The 16,815-nt window shown below is 36.6% G+C and overlaps 1 protein-coding gene across 2 annotated transcripts; it reads right to left on the minus strand.

The window, feature by feature from the left end:
- Positions 1-126: 126 nt before the first annotated feature.
- Positions 127-15,610, minus strand: LOC129891280 (trafficking protein particle complex II-specific subunit 130 homolog). Of its 2 annotated transcripts, none has more exons than XM_055966584.1 (21): positions 15,344-15,610; positions 14,060-14,289; positions 12,362-12,543; positions 11,522-11,705; positions 11,046-11,136; positions 9,916-10,076; positions 7,433-7,522; positions 7,031-7,192; positions 6,708-6,769; positions 6,469-6,559; positions 5,646-5,809; positions 4,703-4,901; positions 3,903-4,448; positions 3,598-3,810; positions 3,015-3,402; positions 2,823-2,919; positions 2,599-2,683; positions 1,997-2,186; positions 1,293-1,588; positions 771-861; positions 127-668 (listed from the first exon to the last, which is right to left on the minus strand). In XM_055966584.1, the coding sequence occupies exons 1-21, from the start codon at positions 15,405-15,407 to the stop codon at positions 493-495; spliced, it is 3,762 nt and encodes a 1,253-aa protein (XP_055822559.1). In that variant the 5' UTR covers positions 15,408-15,610; the 3' UTR covers positions 127-492. The 2 variants fall into 2 exon arrangements, with proteins under 2 accessions (XP_055822559.1, XP_055822558.1); XM_055966583.1 differs by having other exon boundaries at positions 1,293-1,591; positions 15,344-15,609.
- Positions 15,611-16,815: the final 1,205 nt, after the last annotated feature.

Genomic DNA, 16,815 nt, shown 5'->3' on the forward strand with positions numbered 1-16,815 from the left:
GATAAATGTTGTGAAAGGTAGTCTGGAAAATAAGAGAAAAATGTCAAAATAAATGAAGACGACTGGAAGATCATCTAACTCAACCAGAGGGATCGACAAGGAGCATAAAAACAATCAAAAGAGATGTGAAAAAGAAAAGGATCTATCAACCATCAAGTTAGTCACAGCATGCACATCATATTGTAAAACCAATCACTTTACCTCTTCAATTCATCTACTCCTGACTACTCTTCCGTGTAAAAGGAAATTCTCTCTCAGAATCTCGTCTATTGTACAAGCAAAAATCTTCTCTGTACATTAGGTCTACATCTTTGACACTAAAAAAACTCGCTTCCTTTACTGTCGCGACTTGGAAAAAGAATACATATTTTACAAACACTGGTAGACTCGAAGTTTTCAAGTTAAGCCATCCATGTGAAGCTCATCATTCTTTGAACGAGAAAGGACGATCAATCCAATTGTAAAGAAAGGTCAGAAGGATGACCAAAGGCTTCAGGCTGGTATGCAGAAAGAAGAACTCAAAGCTGGAGGGAAGACGCACACCAAATGTGGACTGGGAGGATTACAACAAATATTGGCCTTGTCAACATTTGGCAACCCCAACTGAGGAGGACGAACATATCCAGCAACCAGTGGCAAGCATAATACTGAAATAGTTATTCTCGATCCTGGCAGTGTACAAAAAAGCATGAGAACCGGCAGAGCACATGTAAGTGCACAGAAGCACTTGTAATACAAGTCAAACAATGAAAAAAACAACTTGAAGAAACCTTGTTTCGTTGAGAGTAAGACATGTCCCCTTTTCCTCCCAGCAATCATCCAGTGATCTGAATTTGCATGGACCTCGTATAGAACATCATCCTTGCAATAGGAAAAAAAAAGGAGGCACTTGTCATCTAAAGGAAGTTTGTTGTCCCATTTTGACATATATGGTATTACAAGTTAGTTTATATGATGTGAGAAATTTACAAGAATAACCAGATCAAAAAGATATACATGAGCATCAGCAGCCAGGGCTCGATTATGAATGTTACATCACTTTCTATATTTCAAAATTTTGATAGAAAATAATAAGCTTCCTCACGAGTCTAAAGTGGATGTTGAAAAACTTGATGGAGTTATCCAGTAAGTCACCCAGATGATTGATTAGCAGGAGAAATGAAAATCCAACAGTAAAAAGAGCTTCACACTAATGAAAGGTTGAGCAATTTATATTGGACAGAGAGGATTGATCAACTTTGTTATTGAGATTGCCAATTTGCCATAGAGGATTACAGATCATCAGTACTTACATTGTTTTCAGAAGCTGCATATTCCTCCGAACTCCTTAACCTTTCAACTCTCCATCTCATGCTAACAAGCTGTCCTACTTGAAGATCAGTTGAAGAAAGAGGCAGAAAACCAACTGCAAAGCAAGGGTCAAGCACAGGTCTCTGTAAAAGAAGAGAGCTCTTGAAAATCAGACTCTGAGTCGATCCATCATGTCCACTAGGTTCCTCAGCATTGGGGTCATGGGCACCAGCAGCTCTATTTCCCAAAATACCAAATCTAATATTTAAAATGCTCTCAGGACACTGGATCTCAGCTTCTTCTAAGCAAACCACAAAAGGAAAAGGCAAGAGTGAAAACTAATGTCATGAAATATCATTAGTTGCTTCTTAAAATAGTTCGATAAGTTTCAAGAATACGAAAAAAAAAATATGTAGCATGCATTTTCCTCCTCCATGTAATTCAAATTAATCCCTATCAACTATCCACAAAGGAATATCCCTAGTAGACTCCAGTAGATATTTCCTCTTCTTTTCTGCTTTTGGTCGATGGCTAATCAGAAGCATGCAGGGAAAAAATGTTGTCCAAAGATTTCCCCAGTATTGCAGAAAATGTAGTGGATGATATGCCATGATTGGGCTCCCTACTATTAGTATCAGTACATAAAGGATGATAAAAATTAATGACTGTCGAGTCTGTGACTAAGAGGGAAAACAACAGGGCATACCTTTTATTGGTGCATTTGCCAGACATACACTGAAGAGAATTCCAGCTCTAGATTTCGGAGAGATCACTAAGGGGAAGAAGCCAGAGATTGGTTTTTTATCACCATTTCTAATGTGAGCAAAGCCTTCTTGAAGATCAAGCCAAGAATCATAGATGGTCAGTGTAGCTTGGACTTGTGATTGTAGTATCACCTAAACAAAGCAGGAGACAGTAACCATGAGAGAGTTGGCATTAATGAAGGTCATGTCATTTCTTGACTCTGAAATTACACAATTCCGTAAAACACAGAACTACAGACATCAGAGACAACCGTCTGCGTTTCTGGTACCAGTGATCCTAACACAGAGGATGCAAATTCAGATGGCTTCTTGCATCTCCTATGCCTTTTCTTCTCTTTAAGTCATTTATTTTTCCTCTCTTTAAGTCATTTATTTTTCTTCTCTATTTCTATTACATAATCCAGACATCCAAAATACTTATAAAGAACCTCTGATCACAAAGAAAATGACTACTCTAGCCTGTAAGTTCCCACCCCCAGCCTCACCCCTAGCTCACCCACCCCCCAAAACACCACCACCAAACAAAAGCGGCAGAAACGATTACCTGCAAAAGCAATTTACCATCAGTGCTTTTGTCCGTAACTCGTGTACTTACAGAGAAGGGGTCAGTGAAGTGCACAGCAATTGTCCTGCAAATAAAGTTAGATTACAGACTAGTCTTACTAACAAGAATATGCATAAAGATTCCAGATTATTCTTACTAACAAGAATATGCATAAAAAGTATCAAAAATTAGAAGTATCAAATGAAAAGGTGAGGAAGGTTAACCTTTCAAATATTTGGTTCCGCGACACCCCAAATTCAAGTTTCAAAGCTATTGTTCTCAGTCCCTCCACTAGGTTGTGTCTCTGGGGAAGAATTGCACCTGATAGGTAAAGCAGGTGTTTAGGCGGTGGAAAAAACAGATTTATGGAGCTGTGACTACGTTGTTTGAACAACCACTAGTTTATTAATCATCACCTGCAGGAGCGCCTTTAGGAAGTTCATCGCTGGTAGCTCGCACAGGAATCCACAAAACAGAAGTTATGTTGCTTGCCCAATCAGGCAGCTCAATATTTCCATCATGAAGAGACATTTGTTTTACTTCGGGAGTAGCTGCAGGACTGTCATCATCTTTAGAATCTCCAGAATGGTCTAACTCATCTGTGTGCCCATTCACGTGCCTCTCAATTTCAATATTATGCGATTTTTCAATAGCCAACCCAGGACCAGTGTCTATGTGCAGAATTGCACCCTTAAGAGAGTAACTAATTGGCTTCACAATTATTCCAACCCACTGAGGTTCATTCATCAATAAAGCAGATGAAACAGCAGCAGTAAGATCAACCAGAGACCTTGGCTTGAACACCTTTCAAAAACGTTCAAGAAATATAGAAGGCCTTTCAGATAATCATTCTATATAAAAAAACCATTTGCATACAAAAAAAATCATTAAGAATATTTGAGGATAGAAGCGAAGGATGACACTCCTATCCTTTTGGAATACACATCACAACCTTCACAATTCATTTTTGTCTCTCCACTTATCTGACAGATCCTTTACCTTTAAGATTGGCCTTGTTGGCTTCTCATAACTCATAAAATCATCACTATCTGCAGGAGCACCCTTTGAAAAGCTGTGAGATCTAAAACTTAGTAGACCAATTTTCCCTGTAAGAACCCCCAAAACATAAGAACCGGGTCTCTGAGGAGGTAAATTGATCATGATTGTATTCCTTCCGGGCTTTAATATCGTTTCACCGGATCTTTTTATTGCCTGAGAAAAAGACTCATAAAATTTTATTGCACTAGAACATACACTTTCTAAAAACTACTTGAGGAAATGCGATAGAGAGTATAACAGAATACCTTAACACCCTCATCGGTATTAGTTGTGGCTGTGAGAGTTAGACTAAGTGATTCTAGAGTAATGTCATCAGGAAATCCACTCCATACAATGACAGAGAGTGTACCAGGATCGCCATCACAAAGCTGCAGTGGTGGTCCAGGATTGCCAGAAAATGTTATCAGTGAGGACACATCTAGAGGCACGGTGTTCTCCATCTCACTATGAGCAAGACGAACCACTTCAGACTGAAATGCTTGACGTTCCTTGCTGGAGAACAATCCTTTATCCAATGAGAGCAATCTTACACATGAAGATAGATAGCCAGCTTGATCACCAAGTTCCTTTTGGCACTCAGCTAAATTGGGAAGGACCTCAGCTAAAAGATTCTGCCATCCTTCACCAGCATAAAGAGCACAAACCTTTTCATACAATTTTGCAGCAAGATCATAATTTCCGTTTTTATGGAACACAGCTGCAATTTCACCATCAAGTACAACTCCATGCCTCTTCCACCATGAACGATGATAGTTGTTGGCAGCTCCTTTTGACAGCTCCAGGTATTTTTGCTAAGATTAAAACTGATTAGAATTGCATAAAGGAATGAAGAATATAAAACAAAACACGACTCTACATAAATAATAAAATTAATCTGCTGCTGAATAATGCATGTCAAGGAGTCCAATTCACGAGCAGTTAAAAAAGATATATGCAGAACTCAAATTAGTAGTATCATGCCTATTCACAAGTAGTATACAGAACTCTATTCCAAGTGCCATTACTATTCACAGGTACACATATAGTCCTTAGAGAAGATAGGAACCTCAAATTCCTGGACAGAAGACAATGATTTCCACAGTTCTGCATCAGAAATTGTACTCCGCAAAGCATGCTCAGCAGCTACACAAATTTCTGAAAGCCTCAAAGGTCGGCTGATTGAGCTCTCAAAGTTTCCAGGCGAAGAGTTAGTTCTCAACATTGATATCGACTGTGCTTTTGCTGGTGAAGACATTGAACCTGAGCTGTCGGCAGATGACGACAAGGTAAGAGCTCAGCCTTTGAGGTTACAATAGAACAAAATGTGAAGCCTATTGGGGAGACTAACACCAATGTTCTAATATAATTTTAGATTTTTTACCGTATGGCTTCAGGAAAACATCCTATAGTCAAAAGATTAGTAAGAAATCGATGAAAACGACACCAGTCATTGCTTTTTATGTTCTCTGCTTTCTCTTAATGATGTTCTCAGGAGATAATTCTTGGACTAAAAGAAAATATTGACACTAATGTAAACCATAGTCTTTGTCCATGCATCCATATAGTTACACCTTGAAGGGGCCCTTGAGTAATCAACGAAAACAGTCTATTCAGCTTTATATCCTCCAGTAATTCACTTAAATTGACACAGGCATGCTTATAAATAGCATTTTTATTCACCTTACCAATTGTTCGAACAATATTTTGCTGTTTTTGAAAATAGAGCAATTTTCAACTGCACAATAGTGATAAGTGAAGCGGAAACGTATTAAGTCAAGAATGTAAATAGGAGCCGTAAGCTTGTCGCTTCCTATACAAGTAATATAGGAAAATTATCAAACTTCTTTTTTATTTTTACACGAGAAACTATCGAACTTCTAAAATTTCCAAATCAGGCCAACTGATAATCTCAAAACAGCCCAATCACCCAAACTTTGCTTTGTTAAGTATGGAAATGCACCTATAAAAAATGTACAAATAAAGCATTCATCTTAATCAATCTCCATTACCCATCAATTGCATTTGGATGTCCATCAAACATTTCAAACACATTTCCAGCAGAAATAGAAGCTCTTCTGCGATTTGCTTCCCGCAAGAGTACAGACGGTTCTAGAGGCAAAGGCTTCCTCTGAATACCAAAATGCTTAACCCGCAGACTTTCTTCAAACATCATCTGCAAAGAAATTGTGGCCAATGGTATCAGAAGGCATTTCAATTGAAAACATAAATGCAAATAATGTTGCAAATAATGTCCAAAAGTGGATATTGGGCCCATTATTGCTGGCTAAGCAGACCTTTGAAAGTTTGAAGTGTGCCAAGGATGGCATGATTAATATGGGGATGCAGGTACGCAAGAGAAACTCAAATGTTAATGTCTGTTAGTCTATTATAAAAGTATTCACCCGGCCAATGGCACCCTGAACTTAGATTGGAGGTCAAAATATGAAAACTTTATCTCTTCTACTTACAACTCAAGTAATATTACCTATTTGTGTACATCAACGATTTGCCAAACCTCTAGCTTTTTCAGTTGCTTAATTTTCAGTTTGTATATGTCAGCGGGTTGCCTATATGCTACATATTCATTCCTAAGCTTTTCTCATACCCTACAGAATGAATCCTAACTGATCCTTCAAAATGTCTGACGGTTGATGAGAAGGGAGGAATTTTACTTTACAAACCACATGCCCTTTCATACACATCTACTTTCATTAACTTTAGCAGTCACCAATCCTAAAATTTTCAGCTAGGTAATTGCTATAGGAGAATGGTATGCTTTTAGATGGGCAGGTCTTTCTGGCTTATCTTCAATGACCACGAATAAAAACGCACCTTTTCTTTCACAAGCACATCAGATGAAGCATCGGGAGGAAGAGAAGGCCAAACTCCTGGCTTAGGCCAAGGCAGCATGCTAAGTGAAGCACTGCGCAAACGAATGAAATATACATGAGCTTTCAGTAAATTAAACAACCTTTATTGTATACTTGGATTACCCTCCTATAGGATGGTTGGTTCAGAAAAATGCCCCAATACAAGAAAAAGGTGTTGTCAAGAGCGAACAGTGCGAGTACCTATTCACAGGACTTCTTTCAATATGTAATCCATAACCAATTAAATATGCCAGCCGCATGAACTGCCACAACCATAACAAGCTTCAACGGAAGGCAGAGAGTAATTTGTAATAAATAAAAGCTAAAGGAACAACAACTGAATCCAGAATCAAAATTATTTGAAAATTTGAGCAAATGACAGCCCTAAAAGCTACATACACATGACCAGCGTTTCAAAACTCATCAGACAACAAATCTTGTGTAGGATGGTCAAGATTATGGTTAGTCATAAGTAGATACATCTGACAACATCAGATGATACTTCTTAGCATAGCTTAAATTACCTTAGTACGACACAAAGAATAAAGGTCCCCCTGAACACGGTAAAACTCTTTTTCAATGTCGGGAGCCACTTGTCCATCTTTGTATTGAGAAGCAGTTGCAGTGATTAAAGCCAAGGAAGCGGTTATAACCCATACTTCACGCGTGCAGAAGGGCAATTTACTCTGGAACAACAGAAGCACATATGAAAAATCAATTAATCAACTACACCTCAATCCCAATAGATGGAGCTATATGAATCATTAAAATAACATTCCACTCCATTCAGACTGTACTGGCAATTAAGTTGCCTTTTAAAGCAAAGGATTGAATGAAAAATATAAAAGGGAATATAAAATAATAAAAAAGGATTCAATCCTCACAGACAATAGAAATTACGAAGAAGGTAAAAGAGAACTCATTACCTCATGAAGGGCCAATGCCTTTGAGAAGCTAATAATAAATGAATGCCCCCTTGATGCTACTTCAAATGGTCGGGTCAGCTTAAAGAGAAGCTGCAGGTATTAATGGAAAAATAAATCTTGATTAAACATCATCAGAAAAATGCTTAAGATAATTTAAGTGCAAGGAGAAGTGATCATCTATACTCTTCCTATTTTTTTTAAAAAAAATATTGTTTGTAGGGGTGGAGGTGGATATGTGGGCATATTAGGAGAGTAGGAGAGATAAGATTAGGAATGAAGATATTTAGGACAGGCTAGGAGTGACCTCTGTGGTGGATAAAATGAGAGAAGCGAGACTGAGATGGTTTAAGCATGTGAAAGGGAACAGTGTAAATGCCTCAGTGAGGAGGTGCGAGAGATTGTTAAGGGCGGGCATCATGAGAGGTAGAGGTAATTTGAAGAAGTATTCGGGGGAGGTGATTAGACAGGACATGATGCCTCTTGAGCTTATAGAGGACATGATCTTTAGATAAGAGACCAGGTCGCGCATTAGGGTAGAAGATTAGTTGGCAGTTGAGTGTTCTCTCGCTTTCTTGTAGGATAGGATTGGTGGTAGTACTTGGACCTTCTTTCTTGCCAGTGGTATTAGCACTTTCTCATAGTTTCTTGTTCTTCGATTTCGATTATCACCTGTCTTTTTGTGCTTCGTTTATCGCATTATTTTTTTGGCATTACTATTTTTTCTGTTGTATGTTGTGTGTTGCTCCAATTTCACATTATTGCGTTGTTGTAACTGTTCTCATTTTTGTATCACTACTTGGATATGCTTTATTTTAAGCCGAGGGTCTATGTAAACAACCTCTCTATCTCTACGAGGTAGAGGTAAGTTCTACATACACTCTGCCCTCCCCATACCCTATTTGTGGGATTACACTAGGTATGATGTTGTTGTTGTTTGTTGGGTTCCAAACTTCCAGGGGATTGAACTTATGAGCATGATACAATCTTTCAGAATGCAGTATCTTTCTATCCCAATTAGTTTTTGAAAATACAAATAACAGAATAGTAGCCAAATAAAGGTATCTCAATAGCTGCAAAGATAAGTCATAAATGTGACACGTGAAACCCAACCAAACATTTCAACTGAAGGAGAATTCATTCCTTTAAATGCTTAGTGCTTCGTTTTTTTGTATAGGGAAAAGAAATTGTGAAAAAAATGCTTCTTGCTCCTAAGATTAACAAACACATTTTCACAAAGTTGAGCACCGGTGAGAAATTTTTTAGCACTAAATGCTCTTTCAAAGGTACAGATGAAAAATGATGACATCCAAGAGTTGATGTTACCTCATATTCGGAACTTATTCTCATCAGATATCTGAGAAGTCCTATATTTTTCGAGCTACACACATTTAATAAAGTAATATCAGGATCATGGCATTATGCTGAACATGAAAGTAGAACGAGGTAGCTACAGCAATGGAAACAACCTGTACTACAAAAATGAGATAGTATGGTGTACATAGAATGAGTTAGTTTACCAAGGACATGATCTTAGATAGGGAGGTAAGGAGGTCGCGGACTAGGATACAAGGTTAATTGGGAGTTGAGCTTTGTGTCGCTTTTCAGTGCGAATAGGCTTGGTGGTAGTCTAGAGCACCGTGTATGTCATAGTATTAGCCTTCTTCATGTAGTTTCTTGTTTTGTGATATTTGTTACCATGTGACATTACTGTTCTTTTTGTGTATGTTCTGTATTGCTTTACGTATTAGTTGCCTGTTTTTTTCATCATCGCCATATTTCCTCGTTTACAACTATTTTATTTTGATTTGATGCACTTGAGCCAAGGTTTTTCAAAAACAATCTCTCTACCCCATGAGGTAGGGGAAAGGTTTGAATACATTATACTCTCCCCAGACCTCACTTGTAAGATTCCACTGGTTTTGTTGGTGTTTTCAACCACAAATAAACTGAATCTCTTCAGCAATAGAAACAGCAACATACACGTAGACTCTTGAAAACACTAATTACTAGAAGAGGTTGGGAAAAAGAACTTCTTGTACTCATCCAGTTCAAAGCCACGAGTATCCTCAATGTTATGATAGTGCTCATAGAGGAGGGGATTATATGGGTAGCACAATTCTTTTGCTTCTCTGATCAATAGACAGCTTTATCATGTTATGGGACCACGGAGAAGTTCAAGGCAGATGGTAGAAGTAACAAAAGAGAATGTACATTACAGATTAGGAATGAGCAAATTGATTTCACTTGCTAGGGTTGCAAGTGCAACTATCACAGTGCCAAAAAAAATTACATTTTGGAGCATTACTAGAAATAAGACTCCCTTTCAACTTTTGTTGTGGGCAACTTTTTTGGCATGTCCCAAAAGAGAAAGAAGGATGATGAATGCAAGGGAGCAGTGCAGTATTTTTCCTCCGACTGATTAAGAAAAGATTTATACCTTATGCAAAGCTAGCCTACTTTAATCATAGGTCTTGCATACTCACCTTTGATTGGCAGGCAAATAGATACTGCCTGAAGTCAAATTCCCTAAAAGAATCATCTTGAACAATCTGGTTAAGTGCTTTTTTTCCTGGGTTGAGCAATGCAGCCTGATCATCGCCGCTGTCCATTCCTCCAAAGTCCCTCTGTTTCCCAGTCATATTCACTAATGAATAGTGACATATAAAAATCGGGTCAGTTATCAGGTTTAGCATCTTTATAACCAGAAAACAACAGAAAATTTGAGCAAATCAAGTTAGCCTAAATAGTACACTGCAAAACATAATACATATTAGCACAGAATTCTCAGTGGTTTCTCATGTTACAATCAAGAAAGAAAAGCCACCGATGATCTCATGTCATCAAATTAAATGGATTTAGCAATGCATTCACGCCAAACTTCATAGTATTAAGTATTGTCTGCAAGCATCTTGGGTCCAATAACCTATTAAGGAATATATGCAAGCATGTAAGGTCCAATGACCTATGAAGAGTATTAGGATTGTAGAACATCATGCAAATTCACATATACATAGGTTTGACAAATGCCATGGAGAAATATAGAGAACCCTAAAGAGATATTTGAGGATTTTGAAATTATGATATTTCTTATGGAAAAAAGAATCTCTTGATTAGGCAATCTATTTCAGACTTTTATGGAAAGAAGAATCTCTTTATGACTTCCCTACTGAAAGTAGGGGAAACAAGTTCCATAAGTGGCATATCAAGCTCATTGTCTCCTCCCCCCCCCCCCCAAACCCTTGGCCATTCCACCCACCACCACCCCCAGTCCCCACCCCAGCTTATCCCACCCACATAATGTTTTTCTGGATTCCATATAAATGCTCTTGCAGAATATTGTTTTGCTTACCAAACACTAGTAAATAAATAAGAAATCCACTTATTTTTCACAAAAGTATTTTCTAGGAAAATATTGTCCATGGAAAACATTTTCCTTCATACCAAGAAACCTAGTAGCATAACACGAAAGGAGGCAAAATAGTAAAGATGGCTAAGTAAGGAGGTCAACAGCAAACAAGAAGGGTGACTATGTTTTCAGCAATAAATTTAAATAATTAACATTCATCCATCTTGAAGTTGAAGAGGAAAATAAAAAGAGTCGGCCATTCAGTACCTGTTTCCAAGTAGCAGAGTTCTAGCTCGTCATATTCACGTAATGCATCTTCATGGAGATGAGCAATCTCAAACATAAAAGCCAGACTCTCCTGTTAAATGATAAGAAGTTGTTACTGAAAATCTAGAACATGGATCCTCTCGATAAAATCTAATTCTCAGCAAAAAACGCAACAGTTTGAGGCAACTCCACATAAGCATAATATAATCACTTGGATTATCTAAAGTTAACCTACTAACTGATATAAAGCATAAAGCTAACCCATTACAACCAAGAAGGTTAAATGATCTTCACTAGAAGATATATCGCACTAAAATGCCTTTCCACAGTAGTTACTAATCTCTGAAATCATGTATTGTTAAACAATGAAGCTTTTCTATATTCGTGAATCCAGGCACTAGCATCTGACGATCCTGCTAATGGTGAAGAAACAATTTGGGATCACACTGGGAATGATGTTGCTGCTGTTGTATTACCTTCAAAATGAAGAAGTTACAGAAGTTCCACACAGGCATGAAGCGCTGTTCACTAAGCTTCCGTATTTCCTCTTCATAAAACTGAATGCGCCTATCAAGTGTATTTCTGATGCATTCCATGATCTTGGCTTCCAAGTCATCCCAGAAATTTGTATCAGGTCCATGAATGTCTAGTTTGCAACATCTATACAAAGAATATATCCAAATATGTTAGAGAGAGAATTTATTTGGGGTGTTAAGATCCAGGTTATTTTAAAAAGGAAGAATAAAAATATTAGTTAGGTACACTTCTGTCTCCTCTCAAGGATATTTCATCTCTCTGATTCACGTAATTTTAACATGTTATTTAACTAGATGCTTTAACTGGATGAATACCATAGATCTGAAGAAAATACTAATGTAACTCAAGACAGATAACGGAAAAGACCACATACAGTGAAAGTTAGCTGTATGACAACCTGTTAAAAGAAAGGCAACTTAGTGCCAAAATCCATGAGAGGAAGAATGGTAATTATCTAATTAGCCTTCTTATTAGAAACATTACATAACCATCCTTCATGATGAATTTTAGAAAGAAGATGCACTAATGGTTTCTATTGATTGGAAGAAGTAAGAACTAAGATTGAGATGTGGAGTACGATCCCTGTACCTCCCACAAGATGCACTAATGGTTTCTGTAAGTATATAAAATATTCTTCTGATATTTCCCATTTAGTCAATTTATTTGTAAAGAGAGAAAATTCAGGACTTGCAAAACAATTTTTGAGATGCATGGGTGGCACTGAATCAGCACGCTTGTTAATTGCATCAGAACTCATATAATTTGCAGCGGGGGAACACCTTTCTCTTTTCTTGGAGCTAAAATCAACTTCAAGTTTAGCATATACTTTTTTTGCCATCTTGGTGGACTGATCATTGTGAGATGCTGCTTTAGACACGAACACGATGAACCACTCCCGTTCATCATTTTGAACTATTAACTTTAGGCGTGGCTTGAGAATAGTCTTAAACTCATCAAGATCCTAACAAGAAAAAAAAATCATCAACTTTTACTGTATACAAACAAGAAACTATCTTCAAAATAAAAGAAGCAAAAGTAGAATAAATATTGGACGTTAATTAAGCAGATTAATCAAAAAGAGGCTGTTAAAAATAAAAAAAAAAACTTATCAAAAATAAAAACTCCAAGGACCATCAAAAATTGGAAGCAACAAGGTGAGAGCATGTCAGGGTTGTTCCTTAACTGCCAATTATTCCCTCACTGAAGAGGCCAAAGATTTTTTTAGCAAAACTGGAACTTCTTGTCTACTTCAATTCCTTTTACAACAGATGAAAATGCTGAAATATAAGCAGCTACCTTAAATGTAAGACCATGTTGTCTGCCAATTGAGAAAAACTTCCAAGATTCATCGTGAATATCCAAGAAAATGAGTTTAAATGGGTCATTTCACTAACTCAGTCATGGTTATAACCAGCTACTTGGTCCCCCTTACTAACTACCAGTGTTATCAAAGGCGAAAAGCGCAAAAAAGCTCTAAGGTCCGTTGGGGCTTTAAGCACAAAACGCAAATAAAGCGTGGGCTTTAATGAACAAAGGCGCAAAGGGAGAAAAAAATACAAATATATATGTTTAGTCCAAGACTAATAATTATAAACATGCATGACCAATATATGACCAAAGAAATTGAAAACAAATTATGATAAAGTGAAATATCAATTGTTTAGTGTCACTTCTTAAGAAAAGGCTCATTGGCAAGGAAAGTTTGCCTTAGAACCTTGATGACAACATTGAAGCGCACATAAAGCGAGGCGAAGCGCTCAAAACGTTTTGAGCCTCGCTTCAGGGCTTAAGCGTGCCTTTGACTACACTGCTAACTACACATATAGTTTGTCTTATTCTCCTGTTTCCCTCCAAAAAATTCTCGCTCGATATGCCCTACTTTCTTTGTTTTCTCCATACAGATGCCACTTGGCAAAAGCTTCACATCAGCCACCAACCATATATGAGTTTAGTCCTCTCCAAACAGGAATATAAGCCAACAACGGTAGCTCCACTTGCCCCTTTTAAGTTTCAATCATAATATCCCGCTATTCAATCTCTCGGGTCAAAGGACAAGCACATGTAAATATGGCAAGGGATACTTGAAAGGACTGAAAAGAGATTGGGATAACTCTATCCACCAAGGTTTACGCTGATGCGATGAAATCATGTAGTGTATTTTTGTCTCCGCTAGGATATGAACCTAAAGACCTCATGGGTGAATTATCATTTAAAATACTTGAAATGTATAAAGTGAGACAATTGCATAGATTAAGCTAAGTACATATTTTCATTTCTTTTTTTATAGGAAAAACAAGTATGTGTTATTTTCTCTACATAACATCTTTTCACTGATCAGTTGCAATACACACAATGTCTCTAAATTCTAAACAACTGTATCTCTTATAGTAACAACAACAACTCACAAGGCCGTTATATATTGAACAACGATGCCAAGATAGAATATTCAACTTTAAGAAGCCAAGTACGCTTTCTACCTCACAAGAGACAAGAACTACAGTGGCATATGGCTCTCGGAACCAAAATAATGATTGTTCTTGAGGATATCGACTACGAAGTCTTGAATCTGTTGTCAATATGTATTCAGCTGGCAGTTCATCCACAAGCACAGGATTACGGGTCTTGTTATTTAGAAAAGCTCTCTTGAATGGCAAATGGTCTTCAAACCCCTTCTTTACAAGGGGCCATAAATCACTGACATCTTCAACTGCAAAGTAATTTATTGGAAAAATGAAGCTGAGCAACTGAACCATACAAGATAATGCACAAAAAGTAAAATATTTACAAGATGAACAAGTCATACTTTGAAGCTCACAGAGATCCAAATTTAAGGTTTATACTCTAGCAGTACTAGTAGAGGCAAAAATGGGCACAAGATATTAGTAGTAACATGTCTCCCTTTCAAACGAAAAGTCGAAAAGGAGAGAGGTTACTTATTCAAGTAGAGGTACTAGATTTTGATAAGAGTACATAGGAATAGCACAATTAGAGATAATTTTCTAGGGGGAACAGACATACTTGATGCAAAGTTCAAACTTTTAGAAAGTCAGAAACTAAATATTATATACAGGTATAATAAATTACAGCATCAAAGTCGGCAAATTCAACAACCTGCCATAGAATCTCACCTCAAACAAAGGTCCTCACATGAGCCTGAAGCAGACAAGCCAAGTATAGCAGCAACTACCAAAACTACCGCCTTAATAAATAGACATGTTATTCCTTTTCAATACCCAAAGTGCGCATAACTTCAGTTATGGGGGACCTATTCCATACTTACGACCCACAGTTGTACCACATAATTCAAATACATGCATATCCAATCAACTACTACTCCATCACAAGCTCGATTCTGCTATATAAATTCTCTAAATCCATTTAGCCAATTTCATTTCAATACTAAACAATTAGTCTTTTAAGGCAAACTACGAGTTGTCTAACACTAGATGTTCCCTAAATCTCACTCAATCCAAGACTAGTTAGTATCACAAATTTAGATCCTTCTAGCTAAGTTTACATTGATTTCGATAGATTGCAGGAAAAAATAAGCAATTTCGCCTTAAATTGGCTGTCTATAGCTAACATATAACTTGCAAGCATTTCCAAGTGATCTAAGATTAGGAGACGGCGATCATCACGCTGCTGATATAGTTGAAGCGGCATAGCCGGTACTACCGCCAGTCATTGCGAAACTATAATTCAAATTACAACTACAAGCTAGGGTTTGTATGAAATAGAAGTGAGAGGTGAGATTTGTTTACCGGCAATGACGACGTGATCGCAAGTAGTTTTAATACTTTGAAACTGAGCTAAGAAGTTCGCCATTACTGATCTGCAGAAACCATATGTGTTGTACTGAGATCGGCAATTTCCAGAGACGAACTAAGAAGCGACGAAGATCCTCTTTACGATTCGTTTCTGATTTAGAACTGATTGATGATGATTTAGGCGGACGGAAAAAACTAATACGGGCTAAACTTAAGATTTCTGGGAAGGTGTGTCAGTGAAGTTTTTTAACTGCTCACTCAACACTGATTTGCTGCTATTCAGTAGATTTGTTCCATCCTTCCTATTTTCGGATTTAACCACTCTGTTTTACCTTGTTTGGTCAAATTGGCTATTGTTTAAACTTTTTCCTCCACTCTTTTGTAATTTTGGTCATCAGGCTATAGTATAATGGTAAATTTACATAAATGTACTACATTAAGAAAATATTTACTATTTATATCAATAATATTTTTTTCACTGAATACTTATAATACAATTTTAATACATATTAGCGAGAATAATTTATAAAACTCATATAATACGAGTTTTATTCATGAATAATTTATTTATCACATACTTTAATACACTTATAATACATTGTGTCAATTTCTTACCAAACAAGTATATTATATTTTAAAACACTTATAATATATTTATATTGCATGAATAATTCACTAATAATACATAGTAGATATAACATAATATTGTTATATATTGCTATAAATGATAATAAATAAAAAAATATCGCTAAAATCAATAATTATTTATTAAAAAATATTTTTCTTAGTAATTTTTCCTAGTATAATTGGCTAAAATATTTCATGTAGTTTAAACTCTTCCTCCACTCTTTTGTAATTTTGGTCATCAGGCTATAGTATAATTGGCTAAAATATTTCATGAATTTTGAAGGGAAAAGAACTCTTATACCTTGAAAAGGAAAAGTATTTATCCTTAAATGTTCCATTACTTTTATGCCCTCTTTTTATTTTAAGATGTCATAGATTTATTTTAAAATTCACACGCTAACGTCAGCACCATCCTATGTGATACCGATACGGTATCGATATATCGACGGAATATCACAGAGGATTAAGCTCAGTCCTATATGACACCAATATGGTAACAATATACCGACGGAGTATCACAAAAAATATATTTTTTCTACTAATTTAGAGTTTAATAAATAAGATTGTGACTTTAATAATTTTTTCTTAATTGTTTTATTTTTATTTCTTAAAAAAGAGTCTAATCTTATATGATACCAATAGGGTATCAATATACCGACGGAGTATCACAGAGAATTATCGATGTGGTATCAATATATCGATGGAGTATCACAGAGAATTACCGATGTGGTATCAATATACCGATAGAGTATCACGGAGGATTAATTTATAGCAGTGATGCTGAAGTCATGTTGTCGTCATGCACAAAATAAAAAAGGAGAAAGTGAGGTAAGTGGGTA

This window comes from Solanum dulcamara, chromosome 6 (assembly GCF_947179165.1).
Source record: "Solanum dulcamara chromosome 6, daSolDulc1.2, whole genome shotgun sequence".
Lineage (NCBI taxonomy): Eukaryota > Viridiplantae > Streptophyta > Magnoliopsida > Solanales > Solanaceae > Solanum > Solanum dulcamara.

Coding starts and splice junctions, on each gene's coding strand:
- LOC129891280 (XM_055966583.1), bottom strand. CDS start 15,407: ATGGCGAACTTCTTAGCTCAGTTTCAAAGTATTAAAACTACTTGCGAT. Junction 11,706..12,361: donor AGCTCCAAGAAAAGAGAAAG/GTGTTCCCCCGC, acceptor TTCTTTGTATAG/ATGTTGCAAACTAGACATTC. Junction 11,137..11,521: donor GTAACTTCTTCATTTTGAAG/GTAATACAACAG, acceptor ATCATTTAACAG/GAGAGTCTGGCTTTTATGTT.